The 16,444-nt window shown below is 41.5% G+C and overlaps 2 protein-coding genes across 2 annotated transcripts; one reads left to right on the plus strand and one right to left on the minus strand.

Moving 5' to 3' along the window:
• Window positions 1-602: 602 nt before the first annotated feature.
• rsbn1 (round spermatid basic protein 1) lies at window positions 603-7,093 on the plus strand. Its single transcript, XM_076166550.1, has 7 exons — window positions 603-1,212; window positions 1,707-2,374; window positions 3,805-3,942; window positions 4,089-4,231; window positions 4,488-4,655; window positions 4,815-4,923; window positions 5,014-7,093. Exons 1-7 carry the CDS (start codon window positions 603-605, stop codon window positions 5,458-5,460), a joined length of 2,283 nt encoding a protein of 760 aa, XP_076022665.1. The 3' UTR covers window positions 5,461-7,093.
• Window positions 7,094-7,600: 507 nt separating this feature from the next.
• Window positions 7,601-16,115, minus strand: ptpn22 (protein tyrosine phosphatase non-receptor type 22). The gene is made up of 26 exons (XM_076166549.1): window positions 15,643-16,115; window positions 14,297-14,405; window positions 14,031-14,107; window positions 13,858-13,953; window positions 13,646-13,684; window positions 13,341-13,412; window positions 12,939-12,998; window positions 12,479-12,621; window positions 12,049-12,115; window positions 11,868-11,945; window positions 11,639-11,725; window positions 10,825-11,326; window positions 10,663-10,737; window positions 10,472-10,549; window positions 10,311-10,382; window positions 10,084-10,217; window positions 9,836-9,863; window positions 9,603-9,713; window positions 9,344-9,406; window positions 9,082-9,215; window positions 8,859-8,886; window positions 8,557-8,613; window positions 8,227-8,330; window positions 8,107-8,137; window positions 7,954-8,016; window positions 7,601-7,856 (listed from the first exon to the last, which is right to left on the minus strand). Exons 1-26 carry the CDS (start codon window positions 15,742-15,744, stop codon window positions 7,795-7,797), a joined length of 2,472 nt encoding a protein of 823 aa, XP_076022664.1. The 5' UTR covers window positions 15,745-16,115; the 3' UTR covers window positions 7,601-7,794.
• Window positions 16,116-16,444: the final 329 nt, after the last annotated feature.

Genomic DNA, 16,444 nt, shown 5'->3' on the forward strand with positions numbered 1-16,444 from the left:
AAAAATACCTACATAACTACATACTCACACCCAGTACACACCACTCTTAGTAAGTGAGTAAACAGATTATTAGTGTGCCCACAATTTCATTCGGGCCGTAACAAACGCCCCAACGTCTCATTTTGTGGAGCTTATAATGTTCAGTTGTTGTATCATCTGCATCAGAGGCGGTGCTCATTTAGTTCAGGTCAGGTTTGAGGCTGCAGTATGATGGAGGTTTGACTGCCCCACCACTAACTATAGCTTTAAATGATGAGTCTATACCTCTCTGACAGTTTTTTTTTAAAAAACAAAGAATTATATTATCTATTCCTCGCGTGTGAATACTTTTAACAGCGGTGTGATTTCTCTCACAGTAAACTACAGCGCGCCCTCTTGTGGCTTCCTGTAGAAATGACGTCAGATTATGACGTCAGTTGAGCAGAAGTGAGTGCGTGCAAGGCGGCACGCGCTCAGAACACTTTAAACTACAACTCCCAAGTGACATTACGGTCCTTATAAACTACATATCCCAGAGTTACATGCTTTACGCTTGCGCGTTATAGTAAAACATTCAGTCGAACTACAAACAAACGACAAAAAGACTACATTTTTCCGCAGACATGCGCAGTAAGAATCTCGAGACCTTTAAATGTACCGTACGTGCAAAGATGGCAGCCCAAGTCGATTTGCTCCGTGCAAAAGTAAAGGAACAGGACAGTGTTGAGAGATTCACCAAAGAGAAGAAGAGGAAGAAAAAACGGGACCTGTCGCCGTCAGCTGACAAACGCGAGAGGACGGAGAAAGACGCGAAGAAAGTGAAGCTCCATCATCACTATCACCACCACCATAACCAGCAACATGCTGAGCGAAGGATCCAAGAGCCGCCGCCGCAGCAGCCGCAGCCGCCGCAAAACTCCCAACCCCGCAACTTCAGCTCCGACACGCACGCCCCGCATCACCATCAGCACAGCCACCGCCGCCACCACCATCACAACCAAACCAACGGCATAAAGAAGAACCTGCAGCCGGCTCTGGCTCTACCTCCGCCGCGGAAGCGAGCGGCGCCCCCGGATCCACCTGCGCTCTTCACTTTCACGCCCCTCAAAGTGGCCAAGGCCGAGACACAAGATCACAACAAGGAGAAGCACAGGGAGAAAGAGCTGAGACACAAGATGAAGAAGGAAAACACCGAGGCTAATGTCAAACACGCCGATCTGAAGAAAAGGAAGGGTAGGTTGTTCTTAAAATTTTGGGATATTTGACGAGGGTGGCATCTTTTAAGATGGGGAAAGATTTGGAGACAGATAGAACATGGGAGTGTGTGTCATGTGTCCTATACTTCATTAATGGTTTTCAGGGGTCGCCAAGCGATAACTGAGAACTTCCTAGAGGGATACACTATTATTTACTGAGAGTAAGACATGGGTGCTCAAACTGTGGTACGTGTACTATCAGTGGTACCGTGGAAATCTTTGCAAATGAGTTCAGCTCTGATTTTTTTTGTTAGGTTTCATTATTGTCCTCATTTAGAGTACATTAATTTCAAGAACTTTGGTGAACTCCTCAGTGTTTATATACTGACATGTTTACCTACTGATTGTTGAGCATTAATAGTCCCGTGTTTACAGAATTAAGTCATAAACTGGGATTTTCAGTTTGTTCACAGATTGCCTCCCTCTTTGTACATTTATCCTGCTCTTCTTGTCAAACTTCTTTCCATACAGAACCCAGGCCACTCAATGAGAATGTCAAGTCTCAAACGCTGGAGGAATATCTCCTAAAGAAGAAAAAGAAGAAGAAGAAGCATTGTGAGGATGAGCACAATGGCAAGAAAGTCAGATGTAGGCACAACAAAGAAGTCCAGACAATATGTGCAGGTCTCGGAGCAGATCTTGCTGTATCTGTTCGTCCTGATTCCTCTCCACTTGGCAGTTTGAAGCCTGAAAGAAATTGTCAGCCTGGCAGAGGCACTTTGAACAACCACCACCCCCACCTCCAGGGTGTCAAACCGGTACAGATCCCCTTCCTCTCCCACCAAGACCACAACATCCGCAGCTCCCATCTGGAGACGGGCACCTGGTGTGGTTACTTCATGCACGAGGAGAGGCAAGCCAACGGTGGGGGATCAGTCTTGCATGCCTATGCTGATGAGTTAGCCTGTCTTAGTCCAGCTGACATGGAGTACTTTGCTCAGGAGTTCCTGGAGTTGGCCTTTGCTGAGAAACCCAGAGGTGCAGCCTCGTATGCCCTGGCAGTGGTGCACAGTGCAGCTTCCTACCTGCCTGACTTCCTGGACTACTTTGCTTTCAACTTCCCAAACACGCCGGTAAAGATGGAGATACTGGGCAAAAAAGACATCGAGACCACTACTATTGCTAACTTCCACTCTCAGGTATGTGATGGGAGCAGGTGGTCTAACCCAACATCTGACGTGAGCAAAACTAGAAAAAGCAAAACTTGAATTAGTACATGTTTGCTTTCAAGTGGTTGAGTCCAAAGTACGTCGTTGATAAGTCTAAAGCTCTGCGGGTGCCAAGATTTCTTTGCTTTCCAAGATATCCAATGGAGTAACTTCTGCTCCTTGACAATGCAAACATACACCTAATCTCTGTCAAACATGGGTCAGTGAGGGAGGAATAGAACAGTAGTCCTGAATGTGTGATGGCAGGAGACACCGAGAATTCCCTGTTTATGCAGGGGGTGTGAGTCTAGTGTGTTGATGTCACAGGTGGATGTTTTGAGTGCCAAATGATTGCAGGCAAGTACTTTGTTTAATTCACTGCATGCTTTTGGATCAGTACACAACCACGCCCAGGATAGAAATACTTTACAGTCTCAGCAATGTCGTCAAACCAACGTCATCATGTTATGCTGTTAATGTAGATTTGGATCCCAGTTTTATATGATCTTATATATCTCACACACTGTCAGACACACTCATAATTGACTGTGTGCCGTGAAGCATTTAAATCCTTACAATCCTTACAAGAGATCCTTAGAATACCACTGTGTGTGTGTGTGTGTGTGTGTGTGTGTGTGTGTGTGTGTGTGTGTGTGTGTGTGTGTGTGTGTGTGTGTGTGTGTGTGTGTGTGTGTGTGTGTGTGTGTGTTCCATTTAATAGTGCAGTTGCTCAGGCATCGTTCATTAACATCATATTTTTCTCTGCGCCCAACTAATTAGTACTTTTCTACTCTGAGCACTAACTGTGTGTGGAAGAGGCTGGTGTTGATCTTACACAAGCGAATAAGAAATTGCCTGTAATTCAGTTCCACAGTCTGCGCTCTTTGAACAGCAACAATTGTTTCTGAAGGCACGAAATCAAGACACGTTAAAAATCAATTGTACTATCCCTGCAAAATAAACAAATGTAAACTTAAACTTGAAATGATGCAAATATGTTGGATTTAGTTTGTTTCACATTGCACATTGTATTAATTTTAATTGAAATCTCAATGAATAACTTGTTTTATTCATTATTAAATTCTATTTTACACGGTAAAGTAAACAGGCCAGCTGTGACCTCAATTAGAAATAAGCTCCAAAGATTGTTTTCTTATTCCACTCAGTTGGTTGATATTAGCTTCACACCTTAGATTACTTGGGTGTAAAAGTCTAAACACATTCATTTTTTTTTTGGAAAGTGACAACCATCATTACCATTTGTCATGTAAAAGCTTTTTAATAGATTCTCATTAAAGGAAAGGAGTTTAAAAGCATCAATTCCATCTCCTCCTAGCTGTGCAGCATACCTGTGAAATACTGCAGAACAACGATTCACACTTGTGATGCTACACTGACATTTGCCGTGTGTCCTCTCTTAGGTGAGCAGAACCTATTGTTCAGGAACGTACCGGGCAGGACCCATGAGGCAGATCAGCTTGGTGGGAGCAGTTGATGAGGAGGTTGGAGACTTTTTTCCAGAGTTCCTTGACGTGCTTGAGGAGTCGCCCTTCCTCAAGGTCAGAAATACAATTTATTTACGACCACAACCAACTCTTCTCCATAAAATGCGAATCTTTTGCAAATGAAAATAATGTAGGCGAATATCATGATTGGATATAATGTAACTAAAGCTGTTGTGTTGTGAATGTGTGTGTCCCTACAGATGACCCTCCCATGGGGAAGCCTCTCTAGTCTGAAACTGGACTGCCGCTCTCAGAGTGACGATGGGCCTATCATGTGGGTGCGGCCAGGAGAACAAATGGTTCCCACCGCTGACGTGCCCAAGTCTCCCTTCAAACGGCGCAGGTACAACTCAAAATGTTTGAGGAAAAGAAGTACTGTTTAAGGACCGTTATAATAAAGGGACAGCCGCACATGCTGAGGAGCAGTTGTAACAAAGAGGAACTGTAATTGATAAGTAGCAGAAAACCTTTTGAGCAGCATGGCATTTTCTTTGAAGTTATCCAAAGATAGATAGAATATTTGTGGAGTCAAAATTGAAAATAAAGAACTGAACCGGAAACCACAGTGGAAATCCTGACTGGGCCTTCACCTCCTGCAGGTCCATGAATGAGATAAAAAACCTTCACTACCTGCCAAGGGCCAGTGAGCCCAGAGAGGTTCTGTTCGAGGACCGGACCAAGGCCCACGCTGACCACGTAGGCCAGAGTTTTGACTGGCAGAGCACTGCGGCAGTGGGGGTCCTGAAAGCAGTGCACTTTGGAGAATGGTGAGTATCTTGTTTGAATTGCAGCTGTGATGAAAGGTCTCATTGACAGGTTAGCATGTGATAATGTTCAAATTATCATGTGAGCATAGCAGCAATAGTGCGTTATGCACATGTAATTCAATTATTAATGGTTTTATGCTTTGTGAAATCTCTGTACAGGAATAACCGGCCTCGGATAACCAAAGACGCAGTGTGTTTCCATGCAGGCGATTTCAATAATGTTGTCCAGAGGCTGCAGCTGGATCTCTATGAGCCTCCAGTGTCTCAAGTGGGAACCGCATTTTTAAACATCAATCAACAATCTAACACGTGTCAAAATTCCGATTTTTAATCTCTCCTCACTCGTTTCCCGTTGCAGTGTGTTCAGTGGGTGGACGACGCCAAGCTCAACCAGCTGAGGAGGGAGGGGATCCGCTATGTTCGCGTCCAACTCTGCGACAATGACATTTACTTCATCCCCAGGAACGTCATCCACCAGTTTAAGACGGTGTCTGCAGTCTGCAGCCTGGCCTGGCACGTCCGCCTCAAACATTACCATCTGGATGACGAGGAGCAGGAGGAGGAACAGCGGTGCAGGGATGTCAACCCTACTACAGGCAGAGTCTCCTTTTCCTCCCCAGCTCGGCCCGACACCACCATAACGCCCCGTGCACGACCACAAGGGGGCAACCTCCAAGGCAGGGTGGCCAAGACTGAAGAGCCTTTATTCCAGAAGCCGGCGACTCCTCCACAGGAGCCGCACCTTGTCAGCAACCCCATCCTTCCTTGCCACCTCTCTGCTCTGGCTGTACATCTCCAAATGTAGATCCCACCCATCAACCCTTCCAAAAGCTCCACACGGCACAACAGCTCCCTAAATGACATTTTCTTGTTTCTTTTTTTGTGCCTACGTCCTCTCGGTTTGTCTGCTTACATTGTGTCTATCAGGAAACCTTTCAACTTAAATGATTCTTTCCATTTTTATTTTTTAATTCAAAATTTTAACATTGATTTATTAATTCAAGACTTGGCTATTATTACGTTTTGGGGCCTAATTATTATATGGATTATAAATCTATGTTTGTGACATCTCGGAAAGGAAGTTGTTAATAATTTAATTGAAGTATTGAATGATTGTTTCCATATTTAATAGTATAATTATTACTCTGGAAAGAAAGACATGACAAATGCGTAATTAGTTTGCGTGGCAGACTATCCAGGCTATGGAGTTGTAGTTTAATAGATTGTGAACCGGCAGATACTGGAGGCCCCCTCTGAGATCCTGGATTGATCAGGGACAGTGAACGTGGCACAATGAAAACATGTTATTGCTAAATGTCCTACAGCGCTCGAATTCCTTTTATAACAGTTAAAATACGTTTTATTTTGATACGTCACTACCATATGTTGCTTTTTTTGCTGTTGTGCAATATTTTATTTAAATGCTAATTTTGTATAGAGTCCTTTTTCACGCTGTTGATACCATTTTTGATATTTAATTTATTTTCCTATTGTTTATCACAACACAGGTTCAAAACCAGTGACTGATTAATGTTAGGATGTAACTTTTAAGTGATGAAAGATTTACAACTTTTGCACATTTCTCCAGGTGAAGAATATATTTGGAATTTGGTATGTAAATATTCTGTTGTTGACAAATATTCTGTTGTTGACATAGCTGAGATCATGTGGATTTGTATTAGTTTGTCTATTTTCTTATATAGTAAGAGTTTTAAGGGGATGAAGCCACCGTCAGAGAGGAGTTGTAACCATTAAATCTGTGATATGAAATTTAGAAATAATGAAGGAAATGAAAAGATCCTTCAATGATGAACTCTTTTCTTTTGCAATCAGTCAAACAGAAGTGACACATGCGTCACGTTTCTCTGTCGGGATTCTTCCCAAAAGTCTCGTTGAGCACAATCGTCCAGAATTCCTTATTGTGTGCAATATGTGGTCATGTCAACCTCACAGATGCCTTCATTCTGTAGATTTCTGTAAATGATGTAATGGGTATTACTGCCTTTGCTCTATCTGTGACTGCATCTTAGTGCCTTGTACTGTATACAGTCATCCTAATTTGAAACTGGGGGGTTTATTTGTTGGTAATGTGGGAATTTGCCCAACATCCATAGGTTATACCTTGTTTTTTATTGATATCAAATATTGCTTTTATGATGTTTTATGATCTGTACTTCTGCATGTCCCCTAGAAGCTTAAGAGTTATAGCATCATAGTGTGAGGAATTATGCCTAGATCATCATACTAGGAAAGGGATTTTCATTTCTCTGATATGGCTGTCATAGCTTCTTGTTGACTCACTAATTCAATTTAGAAATGAACAGGCAGCTACCGTACTGTGGAATCAGCCTTTTTGTCATGTTTTGTTGCGATGTACAGCATTGTACACTTCCTTCCTCATCAGGCCTGCTATGTTTCCTATGGGGAAATGTTACATTCTGTAGAATTCTGTGTTATTCAGTCGTGTGAAGTAAGGGAAAAACACAACAGGAATGCATAAACTTTCTATATTTTTTTGAATAAATAATTTTGTGTGTAACCAGAGTATGAACAGTTCATCATCATCATCATCACAAAACTAGCGATGCAATTTTCTTATCACACTAAAGACGCATTAACTCAATATTGGCCCTGTAATGTAACAGGTGTAACAATGTAAGTGACACCTTTAACCCATATGTGTATATACACAAATGCATATACACATAAGTACATTCACTATATTCCTCAAGCACCAGATCTAACAGCAAAACCACGAGCATTAAAACAAGACATACAATATCTTACTGCACATGGCACAAACACATTCCACACAATAGCAGTCCTGGGTCCATAAATGTTCAAGCTATTGGATAACAATAATGATGATGATCAATAACCAAAAATCAACCTACGTTGATCTACCAAATGTGTCAGAGATAGTGGCAAGAGAACAATGAAGCAGATAGGAATACAGAGGTTTGTCATTTGGCCCTGAGACAAAGAGAAACAACTCTCTGTGCGTTAAAGGTTTACTGCATCATCATCGTCATCTTTCAACATATCTTTGAAGAACATTGGGGAACTTCCTGCTGTGGAATGAACAGCATCACTGAGATTGTCTGCGATCTGTGTAGCTGTCTAGACAGGAGTGGCTTACTCAAACCCAGCTCTCTGGATGTGCCCTGGGCCCTTTCGGCTTTCCGAAACGGTTCCCGAATCCTGAAGAAGATGAACACAAAGTGAAAGCATGATTTAGTAAGTAGGCAAAATATGTTGTAAATGTAGTTTGTAGATGAAGAAATAGAGACAGGCCTACCAAACTTGAACACTGATGATGTAGGTACTGAACCAGACTCAGACGATGAGGGCGCTGTTTTAACTGAGAATATTTTTTTAAACTTGTTAGTCCTGCTTGTGTTGTAAGCATTCGTGTAATGGTGGAGCAAGACTTCAGATTTGCATTACTTACTTTTTAGTTTGTGTTTAAAGATCTTTATGCTCTGGACAGAGAAAAATGAATTTAACAATTAGTCTTTAAGACTTGTGATACAACTTATGTGTGGTTGCACATGTATTGCTTCTGCATTACCCTTGTCCTCGACATCCCCTTCTCATTGCTTTTGTCTGTTTTATTTCCTGCCATCTCTGCGTTTGAGAAGGGCCTGTGGTTCACCTCACTCTGTCCGACTTGCGCTGATAAACACAGTGACAGATACAAAATGAACTAATTACCAACTCAGAATTGGGTTTTTGAATGACCTAGTATTTCATATAGCCTATGGATAACTTTTCAAAAAGTACAGCTATTAACATGACAATTTCTTATAAGAATAAATACGTGTTTTATCAATTGTCACAGTCTGTGTGACAAAAGGGCTTTAGTGAAGCACGCAGTCCCCCAAGATTTAAGGCAACTCACCACTTCCTCCTCCAGCCACAACCGCAGAAGGTAGAGTCTGAACAGTAGTGAGGGGCTCTGCAGCAGAAACACACAAACAAATTATCCCCATGTAGACACAATCATAAGATTAATCATAAACAATGCAACAAAGTTTTATCCCTTTACAGTGGCATAGTTAAAATGCGTGTTTAAAGGAGGATTTTGCCAATTTTGTGCATTAAATGAATTTGGTTGATCATAGGGAGCACCATTCAACATATGAAAGCAACTAGTTTAAGCAAAGCAACCTCGTGATCGGCATAAAAATATAAAGTGCCTACCTTGCTGTGAACTTTTAGCTCGAACACTCTGGGCGGAACATATGAATGCATACAAATATGTTAATCAAATGTGTTAAGAGGTGGTTTGACTGACTCATCTTCTGAATCACAATAGCAGCTATTACATTTATAGCTTGAAAAGGCTTGCCTGGAAAAATGATTGGTCATAGAGTTACTTGCGTGATGCTGATGTTTGGTTTTAACTCTGACAGATATTTTGTACCTTGCTCCTGTTCTTGAAAGCACCCAGGAAGGTCTTGGGTTGAGAGGTGCCAGCCCACTCTGAGGAAGTTCCTACCCTCTGTGGAGCCTGTGTAGTTTCAACAGACTGCAGGCAGGTGGCAGGTTTTTCATCATCTGGTAGAACAGAACCAAATCAAATTCTTTCATTATAATTTGTTATTGCAGCCTTCTTGCGTGTATTTCAAATATCACATAATCTAAATTGTGTCTCTGAAAGAGAATGAAGGTGATGGTGTACTAACACTCCTCTTTGGCCATGACGAAGGACTCTGGGGTTCTATTGGGAAGGGGTGGGCTCTTCTCAGCTGCAAAAAACAACTACAGATGATCACAAACGCACTGCCTGTTTGTTCATTTTACACCAAATTAAATACTATTTGATTGCATGTTTGCTTTTTAAGAGTTGCAGATAGTAACAGAGGAGTATATGAGCAGACGGTGGCCAAAATCCATCACTTTACTATTACTTTATAACTTCATCATCCATCATGATGAGGTTACCTTGAGGGATCATGGTCGGGGGGTCCAGGGGATCCAGTGGATGGTAAGAGTGGCGGTCTGGAGGGTCCACATTTGATCCAGGCCCTGGATGAGTTGTTGGTGCTGGAAATACTACAGCAAAATATATAGGATAATCAAATTTGTCACACATGATGTTGTGATTCATTTGTTACAGTATCATAATAATAATGTAACGAATCCCCACAGATATAACAACAATCTCACATTCTTACCTGTGAATGTCATTTTTCCTTTCAAACTCTGTAAGAAAGAGATGTTTTTAGTGTTACATTGCTGCAGTGACGTTTTATACGCTGTCTCAAAACATAAAATAAAAAACATATTGTAATATATCATATAAACACCAGTACATGTGTTAAGTTCTAATTAATTCCAGAGGCAAAGTTCATCAAATTTGAGGCCCCAACAAGATGGAATGGCTACTAGAGTTGTTTCATTCATTTTGAAACTTTATTCTCACCTTACTCCTCCTCCTGGGACTCGTCTCATTCTGAGTGGCAGTGCTTGGCTTTGCATTTCCAGACCATTCCGAAGATATTCCTATTCTGTTCAAGTTATTTTCTGATGAGATCTCTATCATCTGCTCCACGGGAGCTGAATGGTAAGAATAAATAAATCAATATTATATTTAAAACATATGTACTCTTTACACTCAGCTGCTGGTTATTGTTGTCTCAGAGTTGTCACCTTGATCGATGGCCAACACAAATGATTCTGGAGTTCTCTCTGGGAGTGGGGGGACAGGTGAGGGGGGGCTGCCTGTAGAAATAGTAAGTGTCATTGTAAGTTGTTTATTGTATCAAAACAAGGATTTTGCGATTGAGCATTGTTCCGTGTTAAATTCTCACCTCCCATCTCCTCGGGAGTCTCAGCAGCAGCACTTGATGGGATTATGACTGCCAACTGATCAAAGGGCTCTGAGTGATCTGAAGGAAGAAAATCAGTGACACCATAAGTACATTTCTTAGGATACATTAGTGTGTAATATTACCCAGTATTGTGCCTATGTGCCTGGTTCTGTAGTACTGAGTACACCAACCTTCCTCAACATCCAGTTCATAGGATTCAGGGGTTCGCTCAGGTATTGGGGGAGGCACGTCCACCTTAGAACCACCTACAAATGTACTTAATGTAAAATCAATATTATATACACTTAATCGTTTTGATACTTATCTCGCAAAGTTACAGTACAAGCATTTACCTGAGTTAAGCTCCATACTCTGGTTATTGAGAAACAGAGCGGGTATACTAGCTGTCCATTGGCTGTCAGGAGCAACGTCTCCAATTAAGTACACGGGTGTCTCCTCAGATGAAGGAGAACCCAGTGGACTGTCAAAGTATGGGTCTTCTACTGTAAGACAAATGGTTGCTGCAGCTGGTTCAGTCAGAGGTTTCAGCAATAGTAAGTCATCACTCTCCTCTATCCTCTCCTTTGCAACAAGACCCCATTGGCTGGTTTGCCCCAGTGTGGGTGAAGTCCCGGTGACCTGACTAAACCTGGAGCCTTCCTGAAGATCCTGAGTGGGGACCAAAGCTTGGGGACCAAAGAGGGGAGCCGAGGTCGTCCAGCACACTGGTGAGACAGCCACGTTCTCATTGCTCCGGTGCTGTAGGGTGGGCAGTAAATCTGACTCCAGTTCATCACTCAGGTCAGACAGCTCAATGTCACTGTCAACCCTGACAGGTGACAGGCCTGCTGCCACCTGCTCAGTATGACAGGGAAAAGTGAAAAAAAATACATTATATTATATATTATTTTTCGCTTCAACAAGTAAACATATTCACACACATCAAGCTATTTCCTACCATACTCTATGTTATAGAATGAGTCTCCCCCCTAGCAAGCTACCTGTTTATTTTCCACTCTGACCGTGTGACTGCACTCCACCATCATTGAATGTGAGCGCTACTGAAACCACTACAAAGCCTGTATGTGTATTTCCTGTGTCGCCAGGGTGACGGTGATTTCTGTGTACGCAGTTTCATTTACAACAATAAATGAAACCGTTGCCCACCTCGTTTCTGCTGGCCTGATTATCAACAGACTGCAAATAATTCTCAAAAAGTAACTTGATTGTTCTGTGGACCAGCTCGTATTGCTCCTGTGGTTACACATAAAAACAAGGAGGACAGAGATTAGCAACAACACATCAAGAATAAACTGAAATGTGGTGGATTAATGTGCATTGGTGTGACAATTATAGCTCAAAGTCTGAAGATTTTTAAAGACAAAACAGCAACTACCTTTGTTTGAACCAGCGAGTGCCTCTGGGTTCTCATTTCTTCAACCAAACCATAGATGCTGAAATCTGCAGGGATAATCTATAAACAAGTAGACATGCAGTGCTTTACACTTTGCATTTTCACTTTGAAACTCAGGGTTAAAATAGATAATGTGCAGAATTTATCAGGGCAGTGATGTCACCTGTTTCTTTAGGAGGTTCCAAGTATAATCAATGACACACAGAGCTCCTGTTCTTCCACAGCCAGCACTACAATCGCAGCAGAAGTAAAGGCAGATGTTATAGTTATACAGTAATACTTTATCTTGCTTTGGTATAACAAGCATTAAACCTAACCACTGTGCCACTGTGAAGGCAGACCACAGTAAGCCACCAACCATATTCTCTCTTATAGGTTTGTTGCTTTGAGAATAAAATTCAACTTTTCAACAGAATAGCACACAGGGTTTTAGACAGCGGTGGGGAAATGTTGACGTGTGTACTCTGAAACTAAGTGGGCTACCTACCCACACACATCCTGTGTCAAAGAGGAGGGGTCTAACCTTCATCTCCTTAACTTTGTCTAAACCATACCTGTCCATTCAGTATTTAAGATCTATAAGGAAGTCCGACCTGCAGTGGATGCAGATGGGTAGGTCATCATGGTCCTGATAGGAGCGCATCTCATCCAGCATCTCCAGAATGGGAGGGATGGAGTCTGGTACACCGTGATCTGGCCAGTTAACATAGTGCAGCTGTTTCAAAGTCCGGCTACACTAGAAAGCAAAAGCAGTATAAACAATTAGAAAGCAAGGCTCTTTTCATTTATATACCAAGGTTATTATTTATCAAATGTAGATTAACCAATATTTCAATTTTCAATATGTCATTAGGAAGGCCTTGAAGCAACACAGGCAGACATCAACAGTTCTGACAGCTTTGTCAAGTCAAACATGAGGAAATATCACGACTGCCTTTATCATTTGTTTTAGCTATCAACACCAGGTCTGACAATCTGGTGTCCTCATCTTGTTTGTCTCATGAGAATTTCACTTACAGTTACGCTGACAATCGCGGTATACATACTACGTACGTTGTGATAAGTGACCCTTAACGTCCTTGTCAGATAGTCTCCTTTGTTTTCTTCAGAATCCTGTACAAAAAGCCAACAGATCATCTTTAGATCTTTGAAAAATGCAGTTAGTGAGTGAGTGAGTGAGTGAGTGAGTGAGTGAGTGAGTTAGTTAGTTAGTTAGTCTGTCTGTCAGTCAGTCAGTCAGTCAGTCAGTCAGTCAGTCAGCAGTCAGTCAATCTGTTAGTTAGTTAGTTAGTTAGTCAGTTAGTTAGTTAGTTGTTAATAATGACATATTGCGAATCAGTGCAGTCAAGTATTTAATGGAGAAGGTGTCAAGGGACAGAAGATAGAAAGGCCAGAGTCAGCATATATTATGGAACAGTGAAAGTGGGAAGTTTGCTGATAAATGTAAGTACTCACACAATAAATTGTGAATGGCTCGCAAGAAAATGTCTCCTCTTGTTTCGGTGGCCAGTAACACTCGCACTTTTTCTACAAATAAGTACAGTAAGCAGGCCGTGAGAAATAGCAAACTGTAACGTACATCACAACAAATACTTCCTTCAAACTACACATTTAGCAACAACATTTGGCACAACATTGTGATTTAATGCAGAGAAAGTTGGCTGTTCAGTCTATTTAATCTGCCTATATTAATTACAAAACATATTCTATGTATTGGTAGAAAGGAACTGTGTACATCAGTGTGCGTAAAATAGTTTTACCTTCCCCATTTCAAACTCCCGACAGGCCATCACTATGACCTAGCACAAAACAAGTCCATGAGACAGTGTAGCAACAACATGCGCATTCTTAAAACTGAATGTGTGAGAGACAGATGAAAAGCAGGCAAAGTATGACTGGTGTAATCATTTTAGAATGGCTGTTTTGAGAAGCTGTCAAAATGCCTAGTTGTGTCCATGCAGACAGGCCACACCTCTATGTTGTACTCCCAAAGCATCCTCCAGAAGTCCAGCACTGTGTGGGTCAGAGGACCCTGCGTGGCAATGTACGCCCTGGAACCTGACACCCCCTGCCAGCAAAACACCGCACACAGTCACACAACTATATGGATCAAAGGGTTTCTCCTATAGAGTATACGACAGCTACCTTGATGAAGCTGGCGTTGATATAGTCTGAGTCATTTTTGGAGGTAGTGAGGGTGAGCTTCACCCTGCTGTGGTCGACTAGGAGAAGAGATACATGCAGGTGACAATATAAATGTCAATTAGTATTTGGAAATATTTCTTGATGCCATATGAACTGTTCCAATGTAACCCTTGTTGGTACGGTATATGTAAAGGTATTATAGTACTAATCTTGTATCTTTTTATCACAAGTCTGTCTTAAACAAAGCTTTTGAAAGTTGTGCTTACACGGAACAATGTCCTTGTAGCGGTTCTTCTTGACGTTCTCCTGCCTTTCTGCCACCTTGGTTGGGTAGGTCTGGTCAATGCGGTACCTGATTGACTGTCTTTTCAACCTCTGAAAAATATACCAGAAATCATGATCACTATAATTTAAAAACCCATATAAAGTAGAGACACCTGCTTGAGCTGAATGTTCATTGATTATTTTGTTAATTGTCATTATATTTTACTGCATAAAACATTGAACATTGAATCTCTGTAACCTTCGCAAAAAGGCACCCTTTATTTTTTATTTATTTTTTACAACAGTTTGTCTATTTTTCACAACATTGCTTAACATACAGTATGTCATAAGAAATATTAATAGAATATATTATGTGTTTATACATCAATGTAGGGATTCATTTGGGAAATACACTTTCTCACAAACTGTAATTCATTTTTGACTGCATGGGTGGTTTATACTTTATGAAAGTTGAATATTATTTGTATTCTATTATTTCATTTCTTATTTTCTACTTTTGTAGTTGTGCAATCAATCTGAAGAGTCAGGAGACATGATAGAGGCGAATAAATAGGATTACGTGATCAATTGCATACGTTAAGAGGAAAACCAAAGCCGCTGTCACGTTTTGTACTTTTGATACAACCAACTGAGACACCAGCATGACCAGAATCCATGACTCATAGGAGAAACTGACTTCATGCCACACAAACTGGAAGGATTTCCATACAGAATTTACTGTTCGGAATGAATGACATTACAGAATTTGCTCAGACACTGGACTTTTTGTTCAGAAGCTAGTTCTCACAGTTCCATCAGAGTCAGTTAAAGGGCTTGCAGACTATCTTCTCTACAGAGTTCTTTTTGTTCTTTCCGGAAGTGATGAAAAAGGCTTCTTCTTCTGGAGTGGCCGGAGTTGGAGTGGCATGACAGCACCAACATGACATGCGAAACACAAGGTGCTGTCCTCGGCCACAAAAATGTACCTCATCACCATGGCAGCAGCCCATTGATGATGTCATCCTGGGGCATTTTGAGGGAAAGTGTGCGCAAGTGTGTCTGTCAGTGTACACTTTGTGTATTTGCCTATAGATCTTCCCTTTATTTATGCAGTTTTAATAGCAAGCATTCGTGCAAAGAGGAAGCACAGATAAAGCATTTTCTATGCAAATATGTTACTTCCCCGAACATGATATCTGAAACATTTGAGCTTTTACTCCTGTTATGCCTGCTATCAACACATATAAACAAATATGGCTATGACAATTATCTAATAATCTGTGCCACAACATCAAGGTTTATTTACAATACTTATCACACAATGAAAGAGAAGGACTACTTCACTCACTGAAAACTCCCCAGCAAGACTGTTCTCGTCCTCCTTATCCACATCCTCTTGTCTCTCCAGCTGGGCCAGCAATTGTCTCAGTATCCATGCCTGGTCCTCCATGACTGGATATACAATGCCTGGTATGGGCCACTTCTCCCACGCATATCAGAATACAAAGTGCCTCCTCCACAGGTCATGGAGTGGCACTCCCAAAGCTCGCTTTCTGGGGTTATGGCAGTACTGTGGCTGCTACAAAAACTACTTCCCTATTGCAACTCTCACAACGATTGTGAGGGAGCATGTAAAGCTGTCATAAGAGGAAGAGACAGCTAACAGGTTCTGTGGTCAGATTAAAAGTATTTCCGCGCCCCCTGATACCTCTTACTGGGTCCTAGAGTCACTCGGGTGTATGATTGCATGACAGTGATGTACAGCAAAAGGGAGGGAAACACCCACCAACTGAGGGCTGTAGAAGTCATATACACATACACATATACAAGCATGCCAGCATGTCAGCCGTTCCTACAAAAAGCAAGAATACACGGCAAGCAGTCTAGCCTGTTGGACAACATTCATGACAGACAAGAGGAGTGAAGTAGGGAGGTGGGTAGGGATGGACACAAAGGGAGTGGTTAAGAGATGATGTCAGGCTGAGAATCTTCCTGTATATGTTTTACCCACACCTATATATACCTTCCATAACACCTCTTGACCTTTTTCATAGTATTACTCTTGGTTATAACTGTCATGTTTATATAATCATTAAATGTGTTAATCATGAATTGTCTTGATTCTATATTATTTTTCTAAGTAAATCAAG

The sequence above is a fragment of the Genypterus blacodes genome, unplaced genomic scaffold, assembly GCF_046128005.1.
Source record: "Genypterus blacodes isolate CSIRO-AG114 ecotype Tasmania unplaced genomic scaffold, CSIRO-AGI_Gbla_v1 ptg000156l_1, whole genome shotgun sequence".
Classification (NCBI taxonomy): domain Eukaryota; kingdom Metazoa; phylum Chordata; class Actinopteri; order Ophidiiformes; family Ophidiidae; genus Genypterus; species Genypterus blacodes.

What these genes read in the sequence shown, in the direction of transcription:
- rsbn1 (XM_076166550.1), top strand. Translation starts at nt 603, where the DNA reads ATGCGCAGTAAGAATCTCGAGACCTTTAAATGTACCGTACGTGCAAAG. An exon ending in CGATCTGAAGAAAAGGAAGG is followed by an intron (nt 1,213 to 1,706) that starts GTAGGTTGTTCT and finishes CTTTCCATACAG; the next exon opens with AACCCAGGCCACTCAATGAG. An exon ending in TCTCCCTTCAAACGGCGCAG is followed by an intron (nt 4,232 to 4,487) that starts GTACAACTCAAA and finishes CACCTCCTGCAG; the next exon opens with GTCCATGAATGAGATAAAAA.
- ptpn22 (XM_076166549.1), bottom strand. Translation starts at nt 15,744, where the DNA reads ATGGAGGACCAGGCATGGATACTGAGACAATTGCTGGCCCAGCTGGAG. An exon ending in GTCCCAGGAGGAGGAGTAAG is followed by an intron (nt 9,864 to 10,083) that starts GTGAGAATAAAG and finishes TCTTTCTTACAG; the next exon opens with AGTTTGAAAGGAAAAATGAC. An exon ending in AGGAAAAATGACATTCACAG is followed by an intron (nt 9,714 to 9,835) that starts GTAAGAATGTGA and finishes ATTTTGCTGTAG; the next exon opens with TATTTCCAGCACCAACAACT.